At 44.5% G+C, this 24,250-nt stretch overlaps 1 protein-coding gene across 2 annotated transcripts in view; it reads left to right on the top strand.

Moving 5' to 3' along the window:
• The first annotated feature begins 2,693 nt into the window (after positions 1-2,693).
• The window catches only part of LOC117658751 (tyrosine-protein phosphatase non-receptor type 11-like), a 36,518-nt gene continuing 14,961 nt past the window's right edge, over positions 2,694-24,250 (top strand). The window contains exons 1-2 of one of the 2 annotated variants that reach the window (XM_060694177.2): positions 2,694-2,770; positions 16,546-16,668. In XM_060694177.2, the coding sequence (XP_060550160.2) occupies positions 2,757-2,770; positions 16,546-16,668 (137 nt within the window). In that variant the 5' untranslated portion in view covers positions 2,694-2,756. Of the gene's footprint in view, positions 2,771-11,322; positions 11,539-16,545; positions 16,669-24,250 lie in introns of those variants that run through there. The other variant, XM_087878875.1, reaches the window with a different exon arrangement.

The raw sequence follows: 24,250 nt of genomic DNA, 5'->3' as shown, positions 1-24,250 counted from the left end.
TCCCACCAAAGGTGGTCCCTATTTTTTCTACTTGCATTTTTTTTAACGTGCTTTCAAACTGCTAGGTTGGCAGAAGCTGGGACAAGGAACAGGAGCTCACCCCGTTACGCAGCACCAGGGTTTCGAACCGCTGAATTGCCAACCTTTCGATCGACAAGCTCAGCGTCTTAGCCTCTGAGCCACCGCGTCCCCATAAAAGTGCGTTCGAATCATTTAAATAGGAACGGCATTGAGAGGAGGCTGCCATTGTCTCTCTAGATGAGTTTCTGTTCATTAAGTGCCCAATGCAAGCAGTTTAGTTGCCCGACTCCCCAAGTGTTTAAAATAGCCGGTTGGTTGGACTCAGAATATAGAGACGACAAGCCGGAAGTCCAGTGAGATTCCTTGCTCCGGACAGTTTCCATGCAGCGTAGCCCTGGGCGGTTCAGACCGCGTGACTCAGCTGCAAAAATTCAGAAGGAGATAAAGAGAAAGGAGCTATTTTATTCTGCTTTTGCTTTTAAGAAAAAAAAAAAAGAGAGAGAGAAATTTGGAGACACAAAGGAGCTTCAGTTTGGGCCGAAAGTGTTCAGAAGTCCCTGGGGTTGGTCTCTGGGTAGAAGCTCTCGGCCTGGTCAGGACCGAGGAGCCATCCTGATGTCTCACGACTGCCAAATTGTCTTCTGAGCTCATCGCCGCCTCCCTTTCTGGGGTTCCCCTACAGTCCCACGCTTGCCTTAATATAGCTCCCATGAGGTCCTTGGGAATCCCTTCCAAATTTCAAAGGATGGGATAACGGTCTGGTTTGGCTCCGCAACCCAACAAGACGGACGCAAACTTCAGAGGATCATTAGGACTGCATAAAAAAACCATGGCTACCAACCTGCCTTCCATGGAGGACCTGTCTACTGCACGAGTCAAAAAGAGGGCTGGGAAAATATCTACGGACCCTTCGCATCCTGGACATAAATTGTTCCAACTCCTACCCTCAAAACGACGCTATAGGCCACTGCACACCAAAACAACTAGACACAAGGACAGTTTTTTCCCCGAATGCCACCACTCTGCTTAACAATTAATTCCCACAACACTGTCAAATAATTTACTAAGTCTGCATTATTAGTATCCTTCTCTTCCTTACTAGTATCTATCTCTTCCCACTTATAACCATAACCATGTTGCTTGTATCTTTACAATTTATATTGTTTTTACTCAGTGGTGAAATCCAATTTTTTTTTTACTACCGGTTCTCTGGGCGTGGCTTGGTGGGCATGGGAGGGGAAGGATACTGCAAAATCTCCATTCCCACCCCACTCTGGGGCCAGCCAGAGGTGGTATTTGCCGGTTCTCTGAACTGTTCAAAATTTCCGCTGCCGGTTCTCCAGAACTTGTCAGAACCTGCTGGATTTCACTCCTGTTTTTACTTGTTTCCTAGTATGATTTGATAGCTTATTAGTAACTTTAACTATCAAAGTTGACTAATAAGCTAATAAGTCATGACTAATGATCATGACTATCATTAGTGACTTTGACTATCACTAAGTGTTGTATTTTCATTCTCGATGAATGTATTTTATTCTCCTTATGGACACTGAGAACGTATGCACCGAAGACAAATTCCTTGTGTGTCCAATTGCACTTGGCCAATAAAAGAATTCTATTCTATTCTATTCTATTCACTCTTCTCTTCTTCTCTATTCTATTCATTCTCTCTTCTCTTCTCTTCTCTTCTCTTCTCTTCTCTTCTCTTCTCTTCTCTTCTCTTCTCTTCTCTTCTCTTCTCTTCTCTTCTCTTCTCCTCTCCTCTTCTCTTCTCTTCTCTTCTATGTGCTTGTATCTTTCAATTTATATTGTTTTTACTTGTTTCCTAGTACGATTTGATAGCTTATTAGTAACCTTGACTATCACTAAGTGTTGTTTCTTTTCATTCTGGATGAATGTATTTTATTCTCCTTATGGACACTGAGAGCATATGCACCAAAGATAAATTCCTTGGGTGTCTAATCACACTTGGCCACTTTACTTTACTTTACTATACTATTTTATTTTATTTTATTTTATTTTATTTTACTTTATTTTACTTTACTTTACTTTATTTTACTTTACTTTACTTTACTTTACTTTACTATACTATACTATTTTATTTTATTTTATTTTATTTTACTTTACTTTACTTTACTTTACTTTATTTTATTTTACTTTACTATTTTGTTTTGTTTTGTTTTGTTTTATTTTATTTTATTTTATTTTATTTTATTTTATTTTATTTTATTTTATTTTATTTTATTTTATTTTATTTTATTTTATTTTATTTTATTTTATTTTATTTTATTTTATTTTATTTTATTTTTTATTTTATTTTATTTTATTTTATTTTATTCTCCAAAGCCACAGCGCTGTCTCTTTAAAAGGCGCGCCCGGCCCGCTGCTAAGGGCGGGGCGCCCGTTGCCGGGCGGCGTTGATTGGCGGAGCGGGGAATTCCCTTCGGTATGACGTCACCGGGCCAGAAGCGTCTTTTCCCTTCGGCTGACACGAGGGTTTTCCAAAGCGGGGAGGGGGGGGGAGAAAGGAGAGGCGTGTCTCGACCAATGGGGGGCTCGGGCGTCGTGAGAACGGGGCGGTAGGCTTTGCCCGTATATGGCAGAGGAGGGGGCGCGGCTTGGGGCGAGGCTGCTGTCTGGGGCAGCCGCTCCCTTCGGCTCCCAGCTGCGATTCCGGGGCTGCCGAAGGGGGAGACGCGTGTTTCTCCTCCGGGCAGTTGTTTCAAGCCGCTGCGATGATTTCCCGCAGGTAAGGAGGACCGTCGATCAAGCTCTTTTGCAAAAAATAATAATAATAATTGCGCTGGGGATTGGGGGGGTAGACTGCTCCTGGTGCTGGAGGCTCCTTTGAAAAAGGACGAGCTTCTGCGCCCAGGGATCTGGGTAGAAGAGGCAGGGCGGGGGTGTAAAAGCCAAAGGACGGGATTGTCGATTCGGAAATATAGATGCAGATTGTGCATTTTTGGGACGGAGGGAGGGGAGTTAATTGGAATTTGGGGCGGTTGGGGGGATAACAGAGGTCATCTAGTCCAACCCCGCTCGTCGCCCGCCCTAAGCAGGAGATCCTACACCGTTTCTGACCAATGGGCAGTCCGGTCTCTTCTTTGAAAGCTTCCAGGGATGAAGCTCCCACAACTTCTGAAAAATAGAATAACAGAGTTGGGAGGGATCTTGGAGGTCATCTAGTCCAACCCGCCGCCGTAAGCAGGAGATCCTACACCGTTTCTGACCAATGGGCAGTCCGGTCTCTTCTTTGAAAGCTTCCAGGGATGAAGCTCCCACAACTTCTGAATAACGGAAGAATAACAGAGTTGGGAGGGATCTTGGAGGTCATCTAGTCCAACCCCTCTCCTCGCCCGCCCTAAGCAGGAGATCCTACACCGTTTCTGACCAGTGGGCAATCCAGTCTTTTCTTTGAAAGCTTCCAGGGATGAAGCTCCCACAAATTCTGAAAAATAGAATAACAGAGTTGGAAGGGACCTTGCAGGTCATCTAGTCCAACCCGCCGCTGTAAGCAGGAGATCCTACACCATTTCTGACCAATGAGCAGTCCGGTCTCTTCTTTGAAAGCTTCCGGGGTTGAAGCTCTCAGGAGATCCTACACCGTTTCTGACCAATAGGCAGTCCGGTCTCTTCTTGAAAGCTTCCGGGGTTGAAGCTCCCACAACTTCTGAAAAATAGAATAACAGAGTTGGAAGGGACCTTGCAGGTCATCTAGTCCAACCCGCCGCCGTAAGCAGGAGATCCTACACCATTTCTGAGAAATGGGTAGTCCGGTCTCTTCTTTGAAAGAGCGTGTGTGTTTGTGTGTGAGAGAAATCTTCTGTCTCTCGCCCCAAAGTTTGGATTTAAAGCTACTATTTGAGGGTGGGATATTGATTCAGAAATATTATTTTAAGATTTTATATATTCGGGTTTTCTCCCGCGTAAAATTGGAGGTGTCTTGGCGACGTTTCGACGAAGTCTCATTCGTCATCTTCAGGCTGGTGTTTTCGGCTTCGTGCTTCTAGGAGCAATGTGAGATCGCAGCTGTTATATATGTTTTCGTGGGTGTTTGTATGTAGTTTGTATGTATGTTTAACTGGCCGTTAAAAGGAAGAAACAGCTGCGATCACACATTGCTCCTAGAAGCACGAAGCTGAAAACACCAGCCTGAAGATGACGAACGAGACTTCGTCGAAACGTTGCCAAGACACTTCCAATTTTACGCGGGAGAAAACCTGAATAACCAAAGCCTATATATATATATATATTTGTTTTTCTTTCTTTTTCGTAGGTTTTATGTGTATTTCTCTTTAGCCAGGTTCTACCTACGTAAACCAAAATTTACTGCATAATATCTTGGTTTACGTAGGTAGAACCTGGCTAAAGATATATATATGTGTGTGTGTGTGTGTGTGTGTGTGTACAGTTAATATCTCTGGTTTCTTCCCGTGTAATTGTAAACATATCCTTAAAATCTGCATATATATATATATAATATATATATATATATATATATATATATATATATATATATATATATATATATATATATGCAGATTGTGCATCTTTGGTTTAATTGGAACTTGGGGGGGGGGATTGGGGGGGGGTGAGAAATCTTCCTTCATCCCAAAATTTGGATTTAAAGCCACTCCTTTTGAGAGTTTTAGAAAAAATGAAATGGAAAGAAATCAAGCCGAAGATCGTGTCGCTGCAAAGAGGTAGACTGCTGCTGACGGTAGAAGTTCCACTTCGTAGATTGACACCCCCCCCCCTTTTCGGGTCGTGGGGTGGGGGGTCTTCCCTGGGGCAGGGGCGAATGCCAAATTTATTCGGGTGGGAGGCAGCAGGGGAAAAAAAGCTTCTTCTGGGGGCTCTTTCGTGAATATTTGAATTTTATAATAATAATAATATTTTTTGAAAAGCGACTTTTGTCTTCCGTGGAAGCCGGCTGCAGCTTCTTGGATATCTCTGCATCGCATCCTGTACGTGTGTTTCCTTTCCTTTCTCGCCCCGGGTTATAATGTAAATATCAGTTCAGCGGCAACTGTTTCCTGCCTCTCTCTCTTTTTTTTTTTTCCCTTATTCCTCCTCTTGAAAGGCTGGGAGCCCTTTGAGTGCCTCCTCGTCCTTCTTCCCTCTCTTTAAAGATTTAAATCCACCGGGAGATCTCTTCTGGGATCACTTCGGCCTCTGGGCCAGACGCCTGCCTGGAGAAATCGTTTTCTTTCCTCTTCCTAAGGAGTTTGGGCCCTCTCTGAAAAAGTGCTTTTCCCCCCTCCTTTCTATTTCCTTTCCTCTTCTCTGTTTCCTTTTCCTTCTCTCTATCCGTCCATCCTTCATTCTTTTTCTCTGCTCCTTTCCTTCTTCCGTTCCATTCCTTTTTGTCTTTCCTTTCTTCCTTTCTCTTCCTTTCTCTTTTCCTTTCTTCCTCTTCTTCCTTTCCTTTCTGCCTTTCCTTTCTTCCTTTCTCTCTCTTTCTTCTTTCCTTTCTTCCTCTTCCTCCTCTACTTTCTCCCTTTCCTTTCCTTTCCTTTCTGTCTTTCCTTTTTTTCTTTCTCTCTCTTTCTCCTTTCATTTCTTCCTCTTCTTCCTCTACTTTCTCCCTTTCCTTTCCTTTCTATCTTTCCTTTTTTTTCTTTCTCTCTCTTTCTCCTTTCATTTCTTCTTCTTTTTCCTTTCCTTTCCTGCCTTCCTTTCTCTCTATTTCTCCTTTCCTTTCTTCCTCTTCTTCCTTTACTTTCTTCCTTTCCTTTCATTTCTGTCTTTCCTTTCCACCTTTCCTTTCTCCCTTTCTCTCTATTTCTCCTTTCCTTTCTTCCTCGTCTTTTACTTTCTTCCTTTCCTTTCTGTTGTTCCTTTCTTCCTTTCTCTCTATTTCGCCTTTCCTTTCTTCCTCTTTTTCCTCTCCTTTTCTTTTCCTTTTTTCTTTCTTTTCCTCTTTTCCTTTCTTCCTCCTTTCCTTTCTTTCTTTCTTCCCTCTCCCCTCCACTCTCCTTTTTCTTCCTTTCTTATCTTCCTCCCTCTCTGTTCCTCCTTTCCTTTCTTCCTCCCTCTCTGCCTCCTTTCCTTTCCCTTTTCTCTCTTTCTCTTCCTCCTCCTCTCCTCTCTCCTTTCTTTTCCTTCTTCTCTATTTCTTTCCCCTCTTCCCTTCCTTTCTCCTCCACTAAATATCAGGCCCTGCCACCAGGTTTACATCATCCTTGCTGACCTTCTGCCCCTTTCCCCTAAAGCCGTCATGGCGAACCTATGGCACGGGTGCCACAGGTGGCACGTGGCGCCATACCGGTGGGCACGCGAGCTCAGCTCCGGCAAGAATGCGTGCGCCGGCCAATTGATTTTCAGGCCTTCTGGGCCCACCAGAAGTCAGGAAACACACTGTTTCCAGCTTCCGGAGGGCCACTAGGAAGGGTAGGGAAGGCTGTTTTTGCCCTCCCCAGGTTCCTAGAAAAGCTCTGGGAGCTCTGGGGAGAGCAAAAAACTGGGCCTACTGAGCCCACCGTGCCATCACGTGCCAAAAGCAGAGGGAGCATGAGGGGGGGCAGGGGGCATAGAATTATGGATGTGGGCACGCGTGCGTGTGTCCCCACCCCCCCGTGCCCGCTCCCCCTCCCGCTTTTGACACGCGATGGCAAAAAGGTTAGCCATCCCTGTCCTAAAGTGAACGTCCCTCCCTCGAAATCCTTTCGGCTTGGAATCCTTCCTGCAATGGGCTTGACAGATCCAGATTAACAGGGTTGGAAGGGATCTGATAGGTCATCTAGTCCAACCCCTTCCCCTCTCAAGCAGGAAACACAAACAGCGTGTGGAAAAACTGGTTCGTATCCCACTCTGGACTGTGAAAACTCTCCGCCACTCGTCAAAACGTGGCTTCTTTTTCACTGCTTCCGGCAAGGAAAATCTAGCCAGCATGGCTTACAAACTGTGGTTTAGGACGAGCGTGAACGCTCCTTCCAGAAGCCGGAGATGGGACTCGAGGAGGCTTGTCCTGAGGCTGCGGCCCTATATATACTCTGCTCTAACCTTTTCTGTTGGAACAGCAAGATAAAAATGTAATCAATTTGCACCGTCACTGGGCAGGAATTTCTTATTTTAAAGCTCTATTTTTAATTCTCCCGGTTTCTTTTTAAGCCAGCCGGCTCTCTTAAGGGTGTCTTAAGAATATATATATATATATATATATATATATTAAACGCACGATTAGAAAAAGGAAATATATAAAAAAAGTCAGCCTCTCCCTTCCAAAACCAGGCGCTTCCACCAACTGTCCCAACTTCGAAGCTGCTTTTACCCAAACTTACGAAACTTATAGGCTGATAATGCTGGTTACTTTAAGGGGGATTTCACAGAGTGAGAAAACTAGACAATGGGAGGATTAATTTAGGAAGCCAGGATAAGGGTTTGCCCTGTTTACTCTATGAGACATGATATCATCGACTTAACCAAAGCTTGGTTGCTTGGCTTTGGGGAATACTTAAACAGACAATCTAAAATTTCCTAATAGTAAAAACAAAGCAACGAGTAGTAGAACAACTTGCCTCCAGAAGTTGTGGTGCTCCATCACTGGAGGCTTTTATAGGAAGAGACTGGATGGCCATTTGTCCTGAATGGTATCGGGTCTTTTGTTTGAGCAGGGGGTTGGACTAGAAGACCTCCAAGGTCCCTTCCAACTCTGTTTATTTTATTCTGCTCTGCTCTGCTCCGCTCCGCTCCGCTCCACTCCACTCCACTCCACTCTCCACTCCACTGTCCAGTCCTATCCTGTTCTGTCCTGTCTTATCCTACATTCTGTTCTGTTCTGTTCCGTTCTGTTCTGTTCTGTTCTGTTCTACTCTACTCTACTCTACTCTACTCTACTCTACCCTACCCTACCTTACCATACCCTATCCTATCCTATCCTATCCTATCCTATCCTATCCTATCCTATCCTATCCTACCCTACCCTATCCTATCCTATCCTATCCTATCCTATCCTATCCTATCCTATCCTATCCTATCCTATCTTATCCTACATTCTGTTCTGTTCTGTTCTGTTCTATTCTGTTCTGTTCTGTTCTGTTCTATTCTATTCTATTTTACTCTACTCTACTCTACTCTACTCTACCCTACCCTACCCTATCCTATCCTATCCTATCCTATCCTACCCTATCCTGTCCTGTCCTATTCTATCTTATCCTACATTCTGTTCTATTCTATTTTACTCTACTCTACTCTACTCTACTCTACTCTACTCTACTCTACTCTACTCTACTCTGCCCTATCCTATCCTGTCCTATCCTATCTTATCCTACATTCTATTCTATTCTATTCTATTCTATTCTATTCTATTCTATTCTATTCTATTCTATTCTATTCTATTCTATTCTATTCTATTCTACTCTACCCTACCCTACCCTACCCTACCCTACCCTACCCTACTCTGTCCTATCCTATCCTGTCCTGTCCTGTCCTATCGACCCCGTAATCCCTTGCGAGGTGGAATCTGGGCAACTGAATGGAGCTGAATGTTTACTGGCCGGATGCCTTTCCTGACGCCAGTGCGGAGTTTTATTCAGCAGATATATTCCCACGGTGCCCAGAGAGAAATACCGTTCAGATGCTTGATAACGGCTTCATATTTATGACGTCCCGGGGTCATGTGATTCCCCTTTTGTGACCTTCTGACAAGCAAAGTCTATGGGGAAGCCAGATTCACTTAACAACCAGGTTATTAACTCAACAACTGCAGGGTTTTCGGTTAACAACTGTGGCAAGCGAGGTCGTAAAAGGGGGCAAAACTCACTTAAAAACTTGTCTCAATAGAAATTTTGGGCTCAATTGTGGTCATCAGTCGAGGTCTACCTGCATTTTAGGTTAATATTTTCTAAAGGTTTTTTTTTTTCCCCTTTCTCTTTCCTCCCACATTTTTCTGCTTTGTTTTTATGACACTTTGGGTTTTAAACTTTCTGAGTTTCTTTTCTCGGTGGTGAATGAGAGAGAAAATCTCCCCATCTGCAAATAATTATTCTGCAGCTTCCCTAAAAGTCAAACTCTTTTTAAGATCTGGAAATGCCCTCGAAGGACAAAACACAAAAAATGCAAAAAAAAAAAAAAAAAACTTTGCTGGCATAATTTAAAAAAAAAAAAAAATTGACAGCTCAAAGGAAACCCAGTGGAAATACCTCCCGTAAAATATCTTTGCAGGAAAACCGTCTTGCCTCCCACGCTGGAAAATCTGAATGCAAATTCTTTTGGAAAAAAACAAAAATGGAATGGGGGAAGAGGACAAAATAGCCCCCAGCAAAAATAAGAAATTGAGACATTCTTATGCCTACCTAGAAAAAAAATCGTTGAGAGTTATCTTCGAAGACTGGCGCACCTGCTCGTCGAGGGATAAATTAGATAAATGGATCTTTTTCTCTCCCATCTGTTTCTTATCGTTTAAGAACTTAAGAATCTACAGCAGAGAAGATTTGGTGCTAAACTAGGAGCATCCAGCTTTACAAAACTTGTGGACTTCAACTCCCAGAATTCCTCAGCTAACACTAGCTGGGGAATTCTGGGAGTTGAAGTCCACAGGTCTTGAGAGTTGCCAAGCTTGGACGCTCCTGTGCTAAACAGAAAACACTGGAGATAGTATTCAGCTGGTTCAGACCAATTCGCCTGAACCGGTAGCGGAAATTGTGAGTGGGCCTGCCCATGCACCCCAGCTCTATGCCATCCTATTTAGGCAGGTTTTTGAGGCCGGGCGCACGCACGGAAGGCGCTCGCTCGAGCAAACCACATGTGTGGAAAGACAGGTGCTCGCGCAAACCGGCCGCGCACATGCGCACGGCGAACCAGTAGCAACATACCCTGAAACCCACCGCTGCAGAAAACTATTGATACTTTGGGAGTTGCCAGATTGGAAAGAGAGAGCCTCCCCATCTGGGGACGCTCTACCTTTAAACACCGAACAGCTTGTGCTTAATGCCCGTCTTCTTCAGGTGTCTCCTACTTCCTCCAGAGGATGCCAACGTCAATCCTTTCTCGCCCGCCTTACTTTCCCCCCCCCCTTCTTCGTTCCTGGGAAAAGGCCAGGTGGGGGGGTTGGGCCTGAGAAGATTTTCCTCCTGTTCCCGCTCCTGCTCAGATTGATTTAGCAATGTCAGTTTCTCCCAGCACACAACACACCACACACAGACACACAAGCTGTCTTGTCTTGATCGAGCTGCCAGGGTCCGTTCCAAGCGGACGCGCTTTGTCGTGTCGCTAGAGGTGACTCAGAGAGCCACAAACTTTCAATGCCCTCCGGACGGGGATCGCAGATCCTTTTCTCCTTTGCTGTCAGCAGAATGCAGGGTGTGTGTTTCTGTATGTGTGTGTGTGTGAAAAGATGACCCAGCCTTGCAAACTTTCCTTTCCAAAAACTGAAAATGTTTTAGGATTAAGTGGCAGAAAATTAAACGGCGGCATGGGAGTTAGATCTGAAATGGCATATAGGGACTCCTGCATAGCAATGGGTTAGAAGACCTCCAAGATCCCTTCCAACTTTGTTATTCTGTTAGTTTTCTAAAGGCACAGCCGGTCTCCAGGCCCGAACGGAATCAGCTTGCCTTGTTAGCTTCCTGAAAGGAAGTTCAGAAACCCTGTTGCTGACCTCCAGCCCCAAAATCAGGAAATGGCTTACTTCTGGAATTCTCTCTGGTTTTTTTAAGCTAGAAGGACCCCTCTGCTACAAGAATAATTCAACCATAACCAAATTAGGGGGGTGAGTGACCGAAGACCAGCTGACCGGCACGTGCATTCGCACCAGCCAGCTGGTTTTCGGGTTTCCAGCGCTCCGGCACGCACAAAAATCAACTGGCCGGTGCGCATTCGCGTGCCCAAAACCGAAGACCAGCTGACTGGCACGCGCATTCGCACCAACCAGCTGGTTTTCGGGTTTCCAGCGCTCTGGCACGCACAAAAATCAGCTGGCTGGTGCGCATTCGCGTGCCCGAAACCAAAGACCAGCTGACTGGCACGTGCATATGCGCCAGTCAGCTGGTTTTCCGGTTTCCGGTGGTCCGGCACACACCAAAATCAGCTGGTTGGCATGCATGCACGTGCCGGAAACCGAAGACCAGCTGATCGGCACACCCATTCACACCAGCCAGCTGGTTTTTGGATTTCCGGCACTCCAGCATGGGTACATGTACACATGTTCCGGTTTGGGCACTGGGTGCCAAAAAGATTTGCCATCACTGGCATGCATAGCTGGTCGCTCCCCTGGAGAACCTGTTCAGCCTTCAAAGCTGCTGGCCAGAAGTTGCTTTTCAAATCTGCTGCCTTCAGTGATGTATTTTTGATGTCACAAATCTCTTTTTAAGTTTCATCTTGCATGGAAATATGTCTTGGAGGAGATTTCAGCCAACCGTATCTTAGATGCGACAGGCAGAAGGAGTTGTTGAGCACAACTTGACTTGTAAATCTGGATGTTTTTTGCCATCTTTGGTTTAGTAATAACATCCCTGAATAAGATTTACCCCTCTTTTTTTCCATTTTGTTTGACTTTTTTTAAAAAAAAAAAATGAGGTAAGGAGGTGGCTTATTTCAAAGCAGGGATATTTGGGGGGAGTTTTTAATAGAGAGAATCTTTGGGATATAAAATCACCCGAGATGCGGCTGCTTTTAATTCAATCCCACAAATCCTTAGCAGAGAATTAAGAAATTCTTTTCTTTTTTAAATCAAGTTTTATTATCTTATACAATTTATCAAATTCAAAGACATTGTACTCAGTTGCAATTTTCGCCACAATTTTCTTTTTTCCCTTTTTTTTAATCACATCTCAATATTTCTTTGCTTGCTTATATAAACAACATTTTCATTCGCCCTCAAATTCTAATTTTCCTGCTTATTCATATTTATTCCCTTTTATTCTTTAACAATTCATTCTTTATCTTAATATATTTGTGTTTGTTTGGGCTTGCCTTTCTTCCATTTCATCTTTTTTATTGTACAGCAGTCTCTCTCCTCCAACCTACCATCTCCCTCTTTTCTTTCTTTCTTTCTTTCTTTCTTTCTTTCTTTCTTTCTTTCTTTCTTTCTTTCTTTCTCTTCCCCTCCTCTTCTTCTCTGATCTACTTCCCCTCCCCTTCTCCTTCTCCTCCTCTCTTCCCCTCTCTCCTACTCTAATTTTGAATCCCTAGTGCCCTCTCCTCGTTCGAATCCCTGGTGCCACGTAACGGGGGTGAGCTCCCGTGACTTGTCCCAGCTTCTGCCAACCTAGCAGTTCGAAAGCCCGTAAAAAATGCAAGTAGAAAAATAGGAACCACCTTTGGTGGGAAGGGAACAGCATTCCGTGCGCCTTTGGCGTTGAGTCACAGAGACGTCTTCGGACAGCGCTGGCTCTTCGGCTTTGAAACGGAGATGAGCACCGCCCCCTAGAGTCGGGAACGATTAGCACATCTGTGCGAGGGGAACCTTTACCTTTATCTTTAATGATTCAACTATCCCTTTTTTTCTTCTTCCGTCGGCAATTCTAAATTTAGCTGTTCGGTGGGACAGAAAGGTCCATGACAAATTTTGCAGGTCATATAATGTCTGCCGGAGACAGGCTAAGCATCCTTGGACAATGGAGATACTTTTTCTTTCTGACCCAGAAAGTTTTAAAAAAATAAAATAAAAATAAAGGAATACATCCTGTTTGGAAGAGGAAATGGCTGGGATGGATGAAGATGAACAAACATTGGCCATAAATAGCCTGCTAAGCCCTGGCTGGACTTCGACTTTCATAACCCTCCAAATTGGATGGAATAAGGCTGAAGGCATTGCAAAGAGCTGCCTTGTCCTCGGTTTACGGCCGTTTTGTTTAGCGACCAAGTTTACAACGGCCCTGGAAAAAAAAAAAGCAACTTAAAGCCGGTCCTCGCCCTTACGACCGGTCACGTGATTTAAAAGTTGGGCAATTGGCATACCAAGGATGTCATGTAATAATCTCTCGGGATCTTCCCAACCGACAAGCGAAGTCGAGGAAGGACGGATCCTTGGAACGACCACGCGATCCATTTAAATTGCAGCCGTTAAAAAGTCATAAGATGGGGCCACGATTTGCTGAGCAACCCCCCCCCCTTTGCTTAGCGACAGAAATTCTGGCCATGTCAAAGGATATATACCTGTAAATTATTTATTGATCAGGCTTGATTCCCTTAAAAAAAAAAACTGGGAACGTTTTCAATATAGCCACCTTAAGTCGGTTATACAATCCTTAGGGATTCGGTTGTAAGAGAAAAAGAAGTTTATTTTATTTATTTATAAATCGCATTTAAAAGTGAGGAGTCCGTCTCTGATCTTTCCACTTCCAGAAATCTCCCTTGGCTGTTTTTCTTCCTCTTTTTTCCAACCTCACCGTTCTTATTTGAATTTGAATTTTATTTTGAAATTTGACCGGTATTATTTGGCGTTTTCCTTCTCCCATTTGCAGACAGAGGAAAAATCCTCTCTCGGATGGATTTCGAGCTATATTTCTGCTCGCGTGGCCACCGAGACGTCACAATTCGTGGCGCTTTCTTTTTGAGGCCGCCTCCATGAGGTCTAGCGACCTGATGAAGCGCCTTCCTGTTAAAACGCTTCTGTTTTGAGAAACGGGGCCATGGGTTCTCACGCTCAAGGGGGTAAAGAGCCAGGGAGGGATTCCGTTGTGGTTTTGGGCCCTCGTTCTTCGCTGGGTGACTCTGCCCAGATAAGACTCTGCGGTTTTGGATAACATATGGTTAGGTGCTAAAAATATTTTGTGGTTGGGTTACCAACAGGGCTGCGCCAGCAATCTTGGTGCAGCACCTGTAGCTCGGCTTCTGAAGTCACCAAACGGCACCTCCTCCTTATCTTGGCGGGTTTTCTCTCTTTGCCCCAAATAATAGTCCCTGCACGATGGAGTAGCTCCTAATGTTTGCCCTTTACATCATTCCTTTGCGTCTCCAGGAAATGTATTGGCATGCCTCCAGGATAAGCCAAGGAAAAAATATTTTGTCTCCTTTTTTGTCCTCTTTCTTTCTTTCTTTCTTTCTTTCCTTCCTTCCTTCCTTCCTTCCTTCCTTCCTCCCTCCCTCCTTTCCTCCATCCTTTGACACTTCCCTTACCTCTCTCTCTTCCTTCCTCCCTCCCTCCTTCCCTCCCTCCCTCCCTTGACTTTTCCCTTCCCTTCTCTCTCTTGTTCCTTTCTGTCCCTTGCCTTCCTTTCTGTTCCCTCTCTCTTTTCCTTCCTTCCTTCCTCCCTCCCTCCCTTGAGTTTTCCCTTCCCTTCTCTCTCTTCTTCCATCTGTCCCTTGCCTTCCTTTCCCTTACCTCTCTGTTTTCCTTCCTTCCTTCCTCCCTCCCTCCCTTGAGTTTTCCCTTCCCTTCTCTCTCTTCTTCCTTTCTGTCCCTTGCCTTCCTTTCCCTTCCCTCTCTCTTTTCCTCCCTCCCTCCCTCCCTCCCTCCCTTGACTTTTCCCTTCCCTTCTCTCTCTTCTTCCTTTCTGTCCCTTGCCTTCCTTTCCCTTCCCTCTCTCTTTTCCTTCCTTCCTTCCTCCCTCCCTCCCTCCCTCCCTTGACTTTTCCCTTCCCTTCTCTCTCTTCTTCCTTTCTGTCCCTTGCCTTCCTTTCCCTTCCCTCTCTCTTTTCCTTCCTTCCTTCCTTCCTTCCTCCCTCCCTCCCTCCCTCCCTCCCTCCCTCCCTTGACTTTTCCCTTCCCTTCTCTCTCTTCCTCCTTTCTGTCCCTTGCCTTCCTTTCCCTTCCCTCTCTGTTTTCCTTCCTCCCTTCCTCCCTTCTTTGACTCTTCTCTTCCCTTCCCTTCTCTCTCTTCTTCCTTTCCGTCCCTTGCTTTCCTTTCCTTCCCCTTCCCTCTCTTTTTCCCTTCCTCCCTCCCTCCTTCCCTTCCTTCCTCTTTCTTTCTTTCTTTCTTTTTCTTTCCTTCCTTCCTTCCTCCCTCTTTCCCTCCCTCCGTTCCTTTGACTTTTCCCTTCCCTTTCCTTCTCTCTCTTCTTTTCCGACCCTTGCCTTCCTTTCCCTTCCTTCTCTCTTTTCCTTCCTTCTTTCCTTCTGTTCATCCCATTAAGGTTGACCGGCAGAGCACTTGAGATCACGCAACTAGAATTAGATGCCGTATGGACTTCCAACGCCCAGAATTTCCTGGCATGCTGGCCAGGGAATTATGGGAGTTGAAGTCCTCCTATCTCAAAGCTGAGGTTGAGAAACTTGACTATAGAGTCCTTATAAGTAGCTATCCATCCATCCATCTCCCCTCCCTTTTTTAAAAAAGTAATTACTATCTTAGTTGGGTTCTTGGCTAATTGTTAAGACACAATTTGTGTGTGTTTGTGTGTGCCTTCAGGTCAGGTTCTTTTATTCCACTAATGGCCTTAAAATGCTACCCGTGGCTATTTCTCTGTCCTCTTTTTTTCCCTCTCCCCTCTCTGGCCATATTGTCGAGCTACATTGATGGAGATAAAATTTAGTTAAGTATCTCTTGGGAAGCCCTGGTTAATTATTCAATATATTGGATAGATGTTCTGTTTCTTCTGTGCCAGCAAATATTCTGGGCAGGGATGAAAAGTGTAGCCGGCCCACCAAATGGAACAGAAGCGTTTGCTCGATAGCATTTGATCCAAAACCGGTCTGCAATTTTGAGTCTGGGGGCAAACATCCCAGAGGCTGCTTGGTCTCAGGGTCCGGCGAACGGGAAGGCAAACAGCATAGGTGGCAAATCTGACGTACCCCATAAAATGTCACTGTGGGTTATTCACGTAGGGAGCAGGAAATCAGGACGTGTTGGAAGGAAAACAGTCTATAAATGAAAATTAGCGACGAGGGGCAGTTCAAATGGCTGTTGGAGATCATTTTGAATTCTAGCACAACACGGGGTCAGACTAGACAACCTTTAAGATCCAAAATGGGTGGGACTGAACAACCTTTAAGATCCGAAACGGAGTTGAACTAGATGACTTTTAAAATCCAAAATGAGGTTGGGCTAAAGGGCCTTTTAAGATCCAAAATAGGTCGGACTTGAATCACCATTAAGATCCGAAATGGGGTTGGACTAGATGACCTTCAAGATCCAAAACGGGGTTGTACTAGATGACCTTTAAGATCCAAGAATGGAGTTGGACTAGATGACTGCTAAAATCCAGAATTGGGGTGTCAAGCGCCCCGGAAATGCAGGGAGACCCAGGCAGTTCAAATGGCTATAAAGATTTATTGCAAGCTTTAAGATCTCTACAAGAATCGGAACTACTAACAGTCAAAGCAATTTGGCGGCAGATAAGGAATTCACAGTGGGCTGACGTAAGATATCTTGTGGGCGCGAAGGGATTCACGACTGATGACGCGTTTGACCTCTCCCTCCCTCGGGCTCAGCCTAGACATCTCCTACAACGGGGATGGAGTAGTTGAGCGCTAAAATCCCCAGCAGGGTTGGACTAGATGATCTTTTAAGCTCACCCTCCACTTCCTGTGTCCTGTGAATAGAATAAATCCAGCTGCCCATCTTATTAATAGTGAGGTGTTCTTGTTTTTCTTTTGCTCTCCCCACACCTCCCACAACCCCCCCCCATCCATCCCTCCAGGTGGTTCCATCCAAACATCAGCGGGATTGAAGCAGAAAAGCTGCTCCTAACCAGGGGCATCCACGGGAGTTTTTTAGCCCGCCCGAGTAAAAGCAATCCCGGAGATTTCACCTTATCGGTCAGGTAGGTGCTGCAAACTTAGGAGGAAAAAAAAACAGATCCTGAAGCCACCTGGGAGTGAAAACGGGCCGTGAGGGGGTCAAAATGTGGTGTGTGGGGACTCCTGGATGGGGTGGGGTGGGAAGGGGTAGAGCCAGCCAACAATTTAACTACCGATTCGCTCAAACCGGCTGAATCCCACAACTGACGTTGTGGGAATGCACCTAACCATGGTCGGTCACGGCACATTTTTTCCCACCGGATATTCTCTGCTGACCGGACGCTAAATGAAACGGTTGAGCTTAGCAGGAGGAAGGCGTTCTGCTTGTGCTCAGAAGCACTGTTTCTTCTGAGCCCCCAGGGTTATTTGCAAACGAACCGGGGCGTAGAATGACCTCTTTGTCGTGGTCAAGTCCTCCAAATTACCATTTTGGGGAAGAAAAGAACAAAAGCATCCATTTAGAATTGTAACCCACGGACCGAGGCGAGTCGGTATCGTTCCGTCCTTCCCTAAAAGGCATTTATTTTTATTTTTGTTTTTGTTTTTCTTTCTTAGCCCACCTTTATTATTTTTTAATAAACGACTCCGGGCGTCAGACATACACAATGCTCCAAATTATATTCACGCGGGAGCTTCATTTGAGAAACAATACTTATTTTTACGGAAAATATATATATCTTGGCTGTCGTTTCTCCCTGTTTTTCCTCCCGCTGTGTCAGGATAACTATTTTTTTCCTAGTCCTCTTAAGCAACTAACGCTCTTATTCTTAATATTTGCTAGAATTCACGATTGCCTTTTGCATCCTCAGTTTAAAGTTTGACGTACAGATTTGGGGGAATGCAAAGAAATGAAACCGAATGACAATGCTTGCTTTCACAATTCAGACACCGTCTTTAACCAGGCATGTCCTGTATGCTTGGACCAAAAATAATTATTATTACCGTGTTTCCCCAAAAATAAAACCCTGTCCTATATTTTTTTGAACCCTGAAATAAGTGCTTGGCCTTATTGCCATGCACTCAAAAGCCCGATTGGGCTTATTATCAGGGGGTGTCTTATTTTGGGGAAAACAGGGTAGATAGATGATAGATGATAGATAGATAGATAGATAGATAGATAGATAGATAGATGATAGATAATAATATAGATAGATAGAAGATAGAGAGACAGTAGATAAGATAGATAGATATGATAGATACGATAGATACCGTGTTTTCCCGAAAATAAGACCCTGTCCTATATTTTTTTGAACCCTGAAATAAGCGCTTGGCCTTATTGCCATGCGCTCAAAAGCCCATTTAGGTTTATTATCAGGGGATATCTTATTTTGGGGTAAACAGGATAGATAGATAGATAGATAGATAGATAGATAGATAGATAGATAGATAGATAGATAATGATATACATAGATAGAAGATAGAGAGACAGATAAGTAGATAACATAGATAACATAGATAGATATAATAGATATGATAGTTACTGTGTTTCCCCGAAAATAAGACCCTGTTATATTTTTTTGAACCCTGAAATAAGCGCTTGGCCTTATTGCCACACGCTCAAAAGCCCGATTGGGCTTATTATCAGGGGGTGTCTTATTTTGGGGGAAACAGAGTAGATGATAGATAGATAGATAGATAGATAGATAGATAGATAGATAGATAGATAGATAGGCAGGCAGGCAGGCAGGCAGGCAGGCAGGCAGGCAGACAGACAGACAGACAGACAGACAGACAGACAGACAGACAGATATATAATGATATAGATAGAAGATAGAGACAGTAGATAAGATAGATATGATAGATACCGTGTTTCCCCGAAAATAAGACCCTGTTATATTTTTTTGAACCCTGAAATAAGCTCTTGGCCTTATTGCCATGCGCTCAAAAGCCCGATTGGGTTTATTATCAGGGGGTGTCTTATTTTGGGGGAAACAGGGTACTAATTCTGAGCTTCATAGAGCCAATAATCCTAAAAAAGGGACAATGGCTGATGCCTAAACTAAGGTCTTCAAATATTAGATAACTATTTTTTGCCTTTCCCACAGTTCGTTCGTGGTTCGTAACCAGGTTTGTTTAAAAACAGACCGCTGGGAAAGAGTTGTATTTTAAAATGCCCAGCTGCAAATAGAAGGATGTTATTGTCAGGTTATCGCTCCTTTTGTTTTGCTTTTTATTTTACGGCAAGGTTTAAAAGCTAAAAACAATGACATCACAACGATAAACCACAGGAAATGCAGTTAATAGACAATAGGAGGGGGGAAAAGGGGGGGGGGGAAAGCACCGCTTCACAGTGCTTTTACAGCCCTCTCTAAGCGGTTTACAGGGTCAACATATTGCCCCCCAACAATCTGGATCCTCATTTTACAGATCACGGAAGGATGGAAGGCTGAGTCAACCTTGAGCCAGTGAGATTTGAACTCCCGGCAGTCAGCAGTCAGCCTGCAATACTGCATTCTAACCACTGGGAGGGAGGGAAGGAAGGAAGGAAGGAAGGAAGGAAGGAAGGAAGGAAGGAAGGAAGGAAGATAGTAATAGCACTTAGACTTATATGCCGCTTATATACCGCTTTACTTATATACTGCTTTACAGTGCTTAACAGCCCTCTCCTTTAAGCAGTTTACAAAGTCAGCCTATTGCCCCCCAATAATCTGGCTCCTCGTTTTACCGACCTCAGAAGGACGGAAGGCTGAGTCAACCTTGAGCCTGGTGAGATTCAAACTGCCAAACTGCAGGCAGCAGAAGTAGCCTGCAGTACCTAAGAACTGGGGCAAGAAAAGTCGTAAAACGGAGGCGAAACTCACGGAACGAATTTCTCACTTAGCGACGTACATTTTGGGCTCGATGGTGGTCTTAAGTTGAGGACCGTGTCTGTATATTTTGACTGCGTAAAGTCAAGAAATAATTCTCCGTACAGGAATTCCTCAACTTGCAACCTTAATGACCTTTTGAAGTGACAACGGCGCTGAAAAAAAGTGACTTACGACTGGTATTCACACTTAACGACCGTTTGAAGCATCCCCACGGATGCTCGTGGCACCGCTCGTAATCTTTCCAGCTGGCTTCAGACGAGCAAAGTCAATTGGGAAGGTAGCCCATTTCGCTTAATGACCACATGAGTCACTTAAACAGCTGGGATTCGTTTAATGACAGTGGCAAAAATAGGGGGAAAAACCCTTTAACAGCTGTCTTGGGCAATTGAGCCCAAAAGTGCTTAAATGTTGGGCTCAACATTGCTGTCGTAAGTCAAGGACTACCTGTATACCTTGCTTTCATTTTGTAAACCGTTTTTTCTCTAACGGGGATCCCATCTATTGTTCCATTTAGCTTGGAATGTTTTCCGAGTTTTATATTCTGAAAGCTTAATGTTGCAGGCGTTCTGCTTATATTTAATTGAGGGCCCTTTTAATATTTAATTACTTTTTTTTTTTAAAGTATAGCTTGTATCCAGGGGTGGGCTTCAAAAACTTTAGCAAGGGATTCTCTGCCCGGTTGCTGGGATATGGTGGGCGTGGCCTAGTCAGCCTCCTGCACCACGGTGGCGGGGAGGTGGCATTTTTGCCCTCCCCAGGCTCCGGAGGCTTTCCTTGAGCTCTCCAGGAAGGCGAAAACGGCCTCCCCGGGCTCCGGGAGGCCCTCTGGAGGCCGGAAACGGACCCGAACTTCCGGTAGGCCCGTTTTTCACCCTCTGTGAGCATCCGTGCGTGCCCTGCATTTACCTGCATCCAAAACGGGCTGCGTGGGGATTCCTGGGAGGGACGGGGTGGGAGTGGTCAGCCAGGAGTGGGATTTGGGGATTCTCCGAACTGCACAGAATCTTAGCTAGAGGTTCTGCCGAACCCCTGCGAACTCCCAGCAGCCCCACCCCTGCTTGTATCTCCTGGATGAGAGAGGGTTAAGAATTTCTCTGTCCGGTGTGAGGAGGGTTAATCCTGTTTGGCCCAGTTAAATGCTGCTCCTTTTCACCAAGAGCCCATTTTCAAGACTCCCGTTAATTGCATTTTAAAGGCACTTTGGAGACAGTCTACCAAGTGAGCTCAACCAGACTCCAGATATTTGATGGATGAGTTCGGTCAGAGAAGAAAAAAAAAAAAAAAACAGCTCTCCCAATTTTCAATCAAGCTTTTGTTTTTGTGCCTTTTTTTTTTTTAAAGAAAGAGATAAGCCAACGGAATCCAAAAAGAATTACATAAACTAGCCCCAGCTCTGCTTATACAGCATAGGTGCTAGCAGTTCTTTTTCATTTTTTTTTTTTTTAAAGCAAGCTTCTAGATCTCGGTGGCTAAGACGCTGAGCTTGTCGATCAGCGTGGTCGGCAGTTCGGCGGTTCAAATCCCTAGTGCCACGTGATGGGGTGAGCTCCCGTGACTTGTCCCAGCTTCTGCCAACCTAGCAATTCGAAAGCCCGTAAAAAAAATTGCAAGTAGAAAAAATAGGGACCACCTTTGGTGGGAAGGGAACAGCGTTCTGTGCTCCTTTGGCGTTGAGTCATGCCGGCCGCAGGACCACGGAGACGTCTTCGGACAGCGCTGGCTCTTCGGCTTTGAAACGGAGATGAGCACCGCCAACCTAGAGTCGGGAACGACTAGCACATATGTGCGAGGGGAACCTTTACCTGCCACCTTGGATGTTTCCTAGGGGAGACATCAGTATTCCAGTATTTGAGGGGCTGCCACAAAGAGGAGAGGGATCAATTTATCTTTTAGATCTCATGACCATAAAAAATACAGGTGTTAGTCCTCAGCGGTTCATTTAGTGACCGTTCGAAGTCAGGATGGCACTGAAAAAGGTCACAAAGGGGGTCAGAGCTCAGTTAACAACAGTCTCGTTTAGCGGCAGAAATGTTGGACTCAATTGCAGCGGTCGTAATTCGAGGACAACCTGTATTCTTGTGCATTCTCTTTTGATTTCTCAATTGTTGGGTCTTGAGAGGTAGGTGGGCAAGCCTGACAAATATCTTACCCAGACTTGGGGTTAGAAAAATATTTAACCTAGATCAGGGGTGAAATGCTACTGGTTCAGACCGGTTCGCCCAAACTGTTAATAAAAATGCTACCAGTTCAGGCGAACTGGTAGTAAAAAATACGATATAGATTCAGGTGAACTTGTATTTCCGATGATCAGTTGTGCCATGTGATTTATATTCATGGAAATCCTGCTTTCTAGTGAATCTAAATCACGCAGCACAGCTGTCCCCCCCCTCCTCACTGTTCTACTTACCTTTGCAGACTCAGAAAAGGGTTTTTAATCCTCCTTTTTCAGCACTGCGCTGTAGTGCCTGCGGTGTGCATGCGCGCGAAGCACGCATTTGCCGCACAGGCGCATGCAAAATGAACCGGTAGCGGAGCGAATGAGTAGTGAAACAAACCAGTAGCGAAGCGAAGCGGTAGCAGAGCGAATCGGTGGAGCGAACCGGTAGCAGAGCGAACCAGTAGCAAAACTAACCAGTAGCAAAAAAAACCAGCAGCAGAGCAAACCAGTAGCGAAATGAACCAGTAGCAAAGCGAACTGGTAGCAAAGCAAACCGGTAGCAAAGCGAACTGGTAGCGAAGCAAACCGGTAGCGGAGCGAACCGGTAGCAGACTTCAGAGCATTTCATCCCTGACCCAGATGTAAAAAGAAAGGATTTGCTGGATTTGTTTTTCGGGTTGTATAGAATTTCTGGCTTTGGGACAGATCAATCGTAGGTTGCATGCTTTTTTTTTGCCTCGTCTTGAAATCTGATTTGTGCAATTTACAAGACATTTCAGCATCCCTTCCATTTCCCTCTCTCTGCTTTGCAATCTTCCAGCTTCCTTTTCAACCTTTTTTTTTTAAAAGAAAATTCAAGCTCGGTGCAATTGTTAGATGAACCAACCAGCCGCCTTAAAAACACCTCGAAAGCCAAATTTTTTTACTACCAGTTCTGTGGGTGTGGCTTGGTGGGCCTGGCAGGGGAAGGATACTGCAAAATCCCCATTCCCATCCCACTCCAGGAAAAGGACACTGCAAAATCTCTATTCCCACCCCACTCCAGGGGAAGGATACTGCAAAATCCCCATTCCCACCCCACTCCAGGGGAAGGATACTGCAAAATCCCCATTCCCACCCCACTCTTGGGCCAGCCAGAGGTGGTACTTGCCAGTTCTCCGAATTACTCAAAATTTCCGCTACCGGTTCTCCAGAACCTGTCAGAACCTGCTGGATTTCACCCCTGAAAGCCATCCGCTGCAATAAAATAGGAATATTTTTGAAAAAAAAACCACCAAAAAACCCCGATCATCGCACAATTGATTCTGGAACGAGTAAGGTATATAAACTTGCCTTCCAGAAGGCAGTTGCGCTAAATTCAGTGCTGTATCATTCATCTTTTTTTTTTTTTTAATCCACCATTTCTTCATGCTGGTGCTTTTAATGGGCTTTAATGGACTGAGCCGGCGTTTTTGTCATTAAAAAAAATGCTTGCGTTGGTCGAGTTTCTATATGATAGGACATATAAAATATAGATTTGGACCAGGGCTACACACACGCTTCAAATGTGGTTTGAAAGGAGGGAGATGCCCACTGGGATCCTGTTTGGCTAAATTTTTATGAGAAGAAGAAAATTCAATTTTTTTTATTTTTTTTGGGAGGATGGACTGAGAGAACAGGAAGTGGATTCCCAACAACAATATCCTTATTGTGCCTTTTTAGGGTGACTCATCCTTGCTCTCTCTTGCCACAGCTTTGCCGGGGGACCGCCCCGTTTGCAAAATTTCTTCCAAAATTAGGAAAGATGTGAGCAGAGCAGCGTCTCTCAGCTTCCTTTAATAAGGCTGCAGAGGCTTTTTATGGGGATGGTTGTGGGTCTGCCTGGTGAATTTTGGATCACGTGATCATGGGGATGTTAGAAAAGTCATAAGTGTAAAAAAAAACAACGGTCATAAGTCACTTTCTTCAGTGCCATTGTAACTTTGAACGGTCTCTAAATGGAACTGTTGTAAGTCGGGGGCTACCTGTATTTGTGCAATTATTTTTAACACTGGAAGTTTTCCGGAAGAGATTGGACAGTCATTTGTCTGAAATGGTACAGGGTCTCTTGATTAAACGGGGTTGGACTAGAAGACCTCCAAGGTCCCTTCCAACTCTGTTATTCTGTTAAAAAGTGTTGGGCTTTAAAAAATAAAAAACTTGTGAAAGAGCATGGCGCTAAATCTTAAACCTTTTATTTAATTGTTATTCACCTTAGTCTGAATTTTCATGTTTTACCATCTGTGCCTTTGTATTATTATTATTATTTTGTTGCAAAAAAAAGTTTTTTATTTTTTAAACAAACAAAAAATAAAACATCCTTCATCCATTACAATTTCAAGCAGTGTGTCGGTCGGTTACAAATCCCTTGTGCTTCTTCCCCATAATCATATTTTACTAATTATCTAATTTCTCATATTATCAACCTTATACATATCTTATACGCCATGACCGTGTTGCTAAGATCACTCACTGGAAATTGTGCCAGAAGTTTGGATTTGAGTACAGCGAAAACCACTGGGAACATCAGGTTGAGAACGTTTTAGAGAATGAGAAACTCAAGATCTTGTGGGACTTTAGGATTCAGACTGACAGGCACTTGGTCCACAACACACCTGA

This window comes from Pantherophis guttatus, chromosome 15 (assembly GCF_059756535.1).
Source record: "Pantherophis guttatus breed Tessera chromosome 15, ASM5975653v1, whole genome shotgun sequence".
In the NCBI taxonomy this organism is placed as follows: domain Eukaryota; kingdom Metazoa; phylum Chordata; class Lepidosauria; order Squamata; family Colubridae; genus Pantherophis; species Pantherophis guttatus.
Note: the sequence above shows the minus strand (reverse complement) of the source record. Positions and strands in the feature narration are given on the sequence as shown.